The sequence below is a fragment of the Cebus imitator genome, unplaced genomic scaffold (genome assembly GCF_001604975.1).
Source record: "Cebus imitator isolate Cc_AM_T3 unplaced genomic scaffold, Cebus_imitator-1.0 Scaffold102, whole genome shotgun sequence".
Lineage (NCBI taxonomy): Eukaryota > Metazoa > Chordata > Mammalia > Primates > Cebidae > Cebus > Cebus imitator.
The window spans coordinates 1938492-1946217 of NW_016107417.1; the positions used below are offsets into that span (position 1 = coordinate 1938492).

At 52.8% G+C, this 7726-nt stretch overlaps 1 protein-coding gene across 1 annotated transcript in view; it reads left to right on the forward strand.

Moving 5' to 3' along the window:
- Positions 1-6254, forward strand: part of ZDHHC24 (zinc finger DHHC-type containing 24) — a 9215-nt gene extending 2961 nt beyond the window's left edge. Inside the window, exons 2-3 of the mRNA XM_017537053.2 lie at positions 1020-1297; positions 5112-6254. Of these exons, the coding sequence (XP_017392542.1) occupies positions 1020-1297; positions 5112-5407 (574 nt within the window). The 3' untranslated portion in view covers positions 5408-6254. The remainder of the gene's footprint in view (positions 1-1019; positions 1298-5111) is intronic.
- The last annotated feature ends 1472 nt before the right edge of the window (positions 6255-7726 follow it).

The following is a 7726-nucleotide window of genomic DNA, read 5'->3' on the forward strand; positions in this document are numbered from 1 at the left end:
ATGGGGTTTCACCATGTTGACCAGGATGGTCTCGATCTCTTGACCTCGTGATCCACCCGCCTCGGCCTCCCAAAGTGCTGGGATTACAGGCTTGAGCCACCGCACCCGGCCCAGCTAATTTTTTGTATTTTTAGTAGAGACGGCGTTTCACCATGTTGACCAGGATGGTCTGGATCTGTTGACCAGGATGGTCTCGATCTCTTGACCTCGTGATCCACCTGCCTCGGCCTCCCAAAGTGCTGGGATTACAGGCTTGAGCCACCGCGCCCGGCCTCCACAGAGGGTTTTAAGCAGAGGTGGGTGAGTTTGGTTGCTGGGGTAAGACTGTATGAGGTGGGGCAAAGGTGGAATCGGAGATCAGTTGAGAGGCTATTGCAGTAATCCAGGGAGTTCCTAGTGACCTGGGCAAAGGAGCGTCCATGGTGGAAGGGAGAGATTTACTGCTGGATGTTAGTGGTTTGAGAGAGGTCTCAGGACGGGGAATGTTAGGGCTGGAAGAGGCCTCAGACCTGGGGTGCTAGAACTAGAAGGGCCTAGGACATCTTGTTTAGCCTGCATTTACCTGTAAAGAAATTGAGGCTTATGGCCGGGTACTGTGGCTCACGCCTGTAATCCCAGCACTTTGGGAGGCTGAGGTGGGCAGATCACGAGGTCAGGAGATTGAGACCATCCTAGCTAACATGGTGAAATCCCGTCTCTACTAAAAATACAAAAAATTAGCCAGGCACGGTGGCGGGCGCCTATAGTCCCAGCTACTTGGGAGGCTGAGGCAGAAGAATCCCTTGAACCAGGGAGGTGGAGGTAGCGGTGAGCCGAGATGACGCCACTGCACTCCAGCCTGGGCAATACAGTGAGACTCCATCTCAACACAAAACAAAATGAAACAAAAAAAAAGAAATTGAGGTTAAGCGGGTAAATGACTGTTCCTGCTTCCCCAGGATGGGCTCTGGGGCTGCCCCATGCATGATATGGGACACTCGAGCTGCTAGGGGAACTGACCCTGTGGTTCCTTCCTGCAGTTACTGCTACCAGTGCCAAAGCCAGGTGCCGCCACGCAGCGGACACTGCTCTGCCTGCCGCGTCTGCATCCTACGTCGGGACCACCACTGCCGCCTGCTGGGCCGCTGCGTGGGCTTCAGCAACTACCGGCCCTTCCTGTGCCTGCTGCTTCATGCCGCCGGCGTCCTGCTCCACGTCTCTGTGCTGCTGGGCCCTGCACTGTCGGCTCTGCTGCGAGCCCACACGCCCCTCCACATGGCTGCCCTCCTCCTGCTTCCCTGGCTCATGCTGCTCACAGGTGGGGTGCCTGGGAGGCCTCTGCAGAGAGGCCGGGCCCCAGTATTGGGCTGGGGAGTACAGCCCATTCTGGTGGGAGATGGGCTTTCTAGCCTGGGGGGACGCAGCCCCTGTGTCAATTATGGTGAGTAAGGGCAGCTTGGTATTCCCCCGAGGGTGCAGAACAGAAACTGGTGTGTTAAGAGAAGGCAGTGTTCTGGTCAGAGAATCGGAAGGATTCCAGGAGTTGTTGAGAGAGGAGAAAGACCCGCGGGAGTTCCTGCGTGGCAGGGTGTGGGAGCCAATTCTAGGGGTATTTCTAAGTGAGAGAAGCAGCAGGAACAAAGGCTTGGAGGGTAGGCAGGAATTGTGAGAATTAAGGCCAGATTGGTAGGGGAGGCCTGGCTGGCGGGGTCCTGAGCAGTGGTGTGAGATGTCTTTTACTTGACTGGACAGTGGGGAGCCAGTGAAAGTGACAGGCAAGAGAAGGCCCAGTTATGGAGGGCAGACTTGGATCAGGAAGCTCCCTGAGATCCCATGTTCTGGATGACGCATGTTTCTTTTTACCCCACACCTCTGCAGGTAGAAGCCCTGCTGGTCCTTTTTACTCTTTGTTCTCTACGCCCAGAATGCTTTGGCCTTTCTTGCCCCAATTCCTTCCTCCTGACCTTTCCATGGTTCCCTCTGTCACTTTGATCTGTGGAACCTCCCCAGCCACTCGGAGTAGTCTCTGTGCCCCCTCATCCTATCCAAGCCCAGCTCTGTGCATGGAGCTGTGGCGTCTGCTTCTCCTGCAGGCTGGGCCGCCTCTGCTGGTTCCTCCAGCTTTACCACCTTGGACAAACTCTCCTTTGTCCTGCTCTAAGCTTCCCGAGGGACTTGCCCAGGCTCATGGCTGCACATTCCCTGCCTGCTCCAGCCTGACTTCTGCCACCACCACTCACCCAGGGATCTGTCTCCATGTAGTTTAGGACCCACTCGAGTTCGTGCTTTATGAGACCTTTTAGACTCATGACAGTGCTGGCCTCCAGGCCCTGTGAAGTGTTCTCTGCTTGGCATCACCGGTGGCTGGGACCTTGGCGCACCTGCCTTCCTTTCTGGTTGCCCTTTGTCATCTTTTATCTGATCCCCAATAACTGATTTCCCCATGCTCCTATCTAGGTGCCGTTCCCCTGTCAACCTGCACTTTGGCAGGTCTGGCTGTGCCCGCAGTCTTGGGGCCTTGCACCCCTACCTGATGGTCTCGGGGCCTTGCACGCCTCTTGCAGGGCCACTTGTCCAGCCTGTGCTTCTCCCTGTGCTTGCAGACCTGCAGACTGACCACCCACTTGTCTCACAGCTGCCTCTGGCCTGCCTCAGGACCTTCAAAGAGAATGTTTTTTTTTTTGAGATTCGCTCTTGTTACCCAGGCTGGAGTGCAATGGTGCGATCCTGGCTCACTGCCACCTCCGCCTCCTGCCTTCAAGTGATTCTCCTGCTTTGGCCTCTCAAGTAGCTGGGATTACAGGTGCCCACCACCATGCCTGGCTAATTTTGTATTTTTAGTAGAGGTGGGGTTTCACCATGTCAGCCAGGCTGGTCTCGAACTCCTGACCTCAGGTGATCTGCCTGCCTCAGCCTCCCAAAGTGCTGGGATTACAAGTGTTGAGCCACCACACCTGGCCCAAACAGAATGTTTTATAAACATAAATGAAGTCTAGTTCACTTACTGAAGAAAAAAAAAGGGAAAAAAATAGGTGAAGTCCACTGCTGCTACCCTCTTAATAAGTTTGCATGGCATCCCCCAAACCCCACCCCTTGCCATGGGCTCTTTTTATTGAGGTGAAATTCATCATTTTAACTATTTTAAAGTATACAATTCAGTGGCTTTTAGTCCATTTTTGGCATAGTGCAACCACCACTGTCTAATTCCAGAACGTTTTCACCCTAAAAAGAAACCCCGTACCCATTAAGGGTCCCTCCACGTTCCACCCTAATCCCCTCAGCCCCTGGCAACCACTCATCTTTCTATCTCTGTGGATTTGCCTATTCAAGATGCTTCACATAAGTGGGATGATAAACATGTGACCTTTGGTGCCTGGCTTCTTTAACTTAGCATAACATTTCATGGCCTTCCGTACCCTACTAGTTCTGCTGGTACTTGTTGCTCACTGTGGGCCAGGATGGCACAGGATGCTGGCTTTTCTGTGGTGGCACACATTAAGTAACAAAGAATGGTCTCTCTCTTTTTTTCTTTTTGAGATGGAATTTCGCTTTGTCACCCAGGCTGGAGTGTACTGGCGCGATCTTGGTTCACCGCAACCTCTGCCTCTTGGTTTCAAGCAATTCTCCTGCCTCAGCCCCTCAGCCTCCTGAGTAACTGGGATTACAGATGTGCGCCACCATGCCCAGCTAATCTTTGTATTTTTAGTACAGACGGGGTTTCACCATTTTGTCTGAACTGGTCTTGAACTCTTGACCTTGTGATCTGCCTGCCTTGGCCTCCCAAAGTGCTGCGATTACAGGCGTGAGCCACCTCGCCTGGCTTTTTTTTTGAGACGGAGTCTCGCTCTGTCATTGCCCAGGCTGGAGTGCAGTGGTGCGATCTCAGCTCACTGTAACCTCTGCCTCTCAGGTTCAAGCAATTCTCCTGCCTCAGTCCCTCAGCCTCCCAAGTAGCTGGGATTACAGGCATGTGCCACCACGTCCAGCTAATTTTTATTATTTTTTTTTTTGAGAGGAGTTTCGCTCTTGTTGCCCAGGCTGGAGTGCAATGGCACGATCTCAGCTCACCACAACCTCCGCCTCCTGGGTTCCAGCGATTCTCCTGTCTCAGCCTCCCGAGTAGCTGGGATTACAGGCATGTGCTACCACGCCTGGATAATTTTGAATTTTTAGTAGAGACAGAGGTTTCTCCATGTTGGTCAGGCTGGTCTCAAACTCCTGACCTCAGGTAATCTGCCCGCCTCAGCTTCCCAAAGTGCTGGGATTACAGGCGTGAACCACTGCACCTGGCAATTTTTGACTATTAAAAGAGATGGCTTACAAGCATTTAAAGAAGAATGTAACCATAGATACCAACATGGATTCTCAGTCAAATGATGACTGACTTTTTTTTTTTTTTTTTTTTTTTGAGACGGAGTCTTGCTCTTTCACCACGCTGGAGTGCAGTGGCACGATCTCGGCCTACTGCAACCTACTTCTCCCGGATTCAGCGATTCCCCTGCTTTAGCCCCCCGAGTAGCTGGGACTACAAGCATGTGCCACCACACCCGGCTAATTTTTTGTATTTTAGTAGAGACAGGGTTTCACCATGGCCAGGATGGTCTCTATATCCTGACCTCGTGATCCACCTGCCTTGGCCTCCCAAATTGCTGGGATTACAGGTGTGAGCCACTGCGCCCGGCCAAATTTTTGTATTTTTTAGTAGAGACAGAGTTTCACCATGTTGTCCAGGCTGGTCTCAAACTGACCTCAGGTTATCCACCTGTTGCAGCCTCCCAAAGTGCTGGAATTACAGGCGGGAGCCACTGCACCCCGCTGAGAATGGCCTCTTTGATGTCTGTGAGCTCCCTGAGGGCAGAGACGCCCTCTAGTGCCTGGCACTGCCTCTGGGGCTAAGGAGGTGCTCACCAAGTAGGTGATGCAGGAATGAAGCTGTATCCCAAGCAGGGGGGCTGTGCCTGCCTGGTTTACCAGTGTGTTCTTGTCACCCAGCACCGGCTGGACAGTGAGTATCGACACAGACACAGGGTTTGCTTAGCAGAGGAATAAGCCCTGCGTTGTGGTGGAGGGGAGCGGGTGAAAGAAGAGCTGGGTTCTATTGCCACTCCCTGACCTCTGCTCTCTCCTTGCAGGCAGAGTGTCTCTGGCACAGTTCGCCTTGGCCTTCGTGATGGACACGTGCGTGGCGGGTGCGCTGCTGTGCGGGGCTGGGCTGCTCTTCCATGGAATGCTGCTGCTGCGGGGCCAGACCACATGGGAGTGGGCTCGGGGCCAGCACTCCTATGACCTGGGTCCCTGCCATAACCTGCAGGCAGCCCTGGGGCCCCGCTGGGTCCTCGTCTGGCTCTGGCCCTTCCTGGCCTCCCCATTGCCTGGGGATGGCATCACCTTCCAGACCACAGCAGATGTGGGACACACAGCCTCCTGACTCCATGAAGAGCCAGAACTGTACAGGGAGGAAGGGGTGGGAGGGGGACCCACCCCCAGACTTAGGAAGGAAGTAGGGTTGGACCTTAACATCTGCACTGAACAACTCTACCCCTTCCTTGGCCTTGCCCCTGCCCAGCCTGCACTCCTAGGGGTCCAGGGCTTGGGCTGTGACTTGGGCAGAGGAGTGCAGAGGAGGGTCTGGCAGGGGGCTGCTTAGGCTGCCTAGCTGCCCCTTTGCCAGATTAATAAAGCACTGACTTGCTTCTCGGCCTCCCTCCATCTTTGCATGGTTTCTGGCCCCTCACTTTGTTGTTGGGGCTACTGTTTCTGGGTCCCTCTGTCAGGCCTGGAAACCCCAGAATGCCTGAGGGTCTCAGGGGCTGGGGCTCTTCCTCCCCTGGCCTAGGTGAATTGGGGTGGGGTACCAGCAGGCCAAGGCAGTGTCCTAGTGGTCCAGGCTATGAGAATCTAAACATTCTTTCCCAGGTTCGGCATTTTACAGTTAGAAGCATTTCTGCAACAGCAGTTTCATGGAACCTCTCTTAGCTAACCTGGTCCATGAGGCAACAGTTACGCGCTAAGAATCAATGTGGTAAGACCATGGTGTGGCAGATGGAGGAGGATTCGAACCCAGGTCTTTGTGCTTTTGCCTTTACCCTTCCACAGCGGGAGGAAATGAGTAGGAAAGAATCAAGGTAAAGAAATGGGCTGGGGCTATTTGGGCTCCTGTGGAGGGCGGTGCTGAGAGGGCTCGGCCTGCACCTCTCTGGATGCCTCAGGAGCTGCTTGTTACACGTTTCTGTCTAAATAGAGTGAATAGAGATCGCCAGCTCCACACAGCAGGCTTAAACACATGGGTGCATCTCAGTTTTCTCTTAGGATCTCTCTAAGTTGATAGTAAAGAAAACCAAAAATGTATACCAAGGGAAAGAAAACAGGAGGGAAGACAGTAGAACAAAGAGCCTGACATTTTCTTTTTTTGTCACTCTTTTGCCCAGGCTGCAGTGCAGTGGCGTGATCTCGGCTCACTGCAACCTCCACCTCCCAGGTGCAAACGATTCTCATGCCTCAGCCTCCTGGGTAGCTGAGATTACAGGCACCCACCACCACACTGAGCTAATTTTTTTTTTTGTATTTTTAGTAGAGATGGGATTTTGCCATGTTGGCCAGGCTGAACTTGAATTCCTGGCCTCAAGTGATCCGCCGCCTCAGCCTTCATCTCCCAAGGTGCGAGGATTACAGGCCTGAGCTCCCACTCCTGGCTGATATTTCCTTTTTTCTTTTTTTTAAGATGGAGTCTTGCTCTGTTGCTAGGCTGGAGTGCAGTGGTGCGATCTCAGCTCACTGCAACCTCCACCTCCCAGGTTCAAGCAATTCCCTTGCCTCAGCCTCCTGAGTAGCTGGGACTACAGGCGCACGCCACCACACCTGGCTATTTATTTTAGTAGAGATGGGGTTTCACCATGTTGGCCAGGATGGTCTCCAACTCCCGACCTCATGATCTGCCTGCCTTGGCTTCCCAAAGTGTTGGGATTACAGGCGTGAGCCACCACGCCCAGCCGCCTGGCTGACATTTTCAAAGATCGAAAGTGGATGGAAAATTAAGAGTTGAAATTATGTGTTCCCAAAAGGAGGGGCCAAGAGGCAAGTGGAATTACCTGTGAGAGCCCCAGAGAAGCTCAAGAACTCCACCAGAACCATGAGGGGTGAGGTGTGGCTTCAGCCAACAGTGGGGACTGGTGGGAAGTCAGTGTAATGATAAGTGGGTGCCGCTCCCCCACATCCCCCCACACCTACCTATGCCATGCAGCCAGCAGCTACCCCTCTGGGTGGGGTGGTGTGACATGAGGATTATTTGAAGGATAAATGGAACCAGAGAAGCTGCGGGTCTTAGGGGTCCTGAGAAGGGGAGGGTGAGGTGTTGAACCGAAAAATGGGGTTAAGTTAAAGTCCACAGATACTGCCGGGGGGGTCCTCCCAGGAAATAACAGGCTGGGCCCCCAAGAACCTTCAAAGAAACCCACCCTTCTGCCAAGCTCTGCCCGTGCCCACAAAGATTTTAGCTGCTTGGCTGTTTTTCTAAAAGGCATGCTCTGTTACTATTTTTTAATGACAGTAGGAACTTGGTGTGCTTGGCACTTGGGGCTGTACATACGCATTAGCAGACTCACCTTGTCCTGTTTCATCCCTTGCCCTCCACAATATCTTATTTACATGTTTTTTTTTTTTTTTTAATTCTAGCAGCTGTATTTTATTTTTTATTATACTTTAAGTTCTGGGGTACATGTGCAGAACGTGCAGGTTTGTTACATAGATA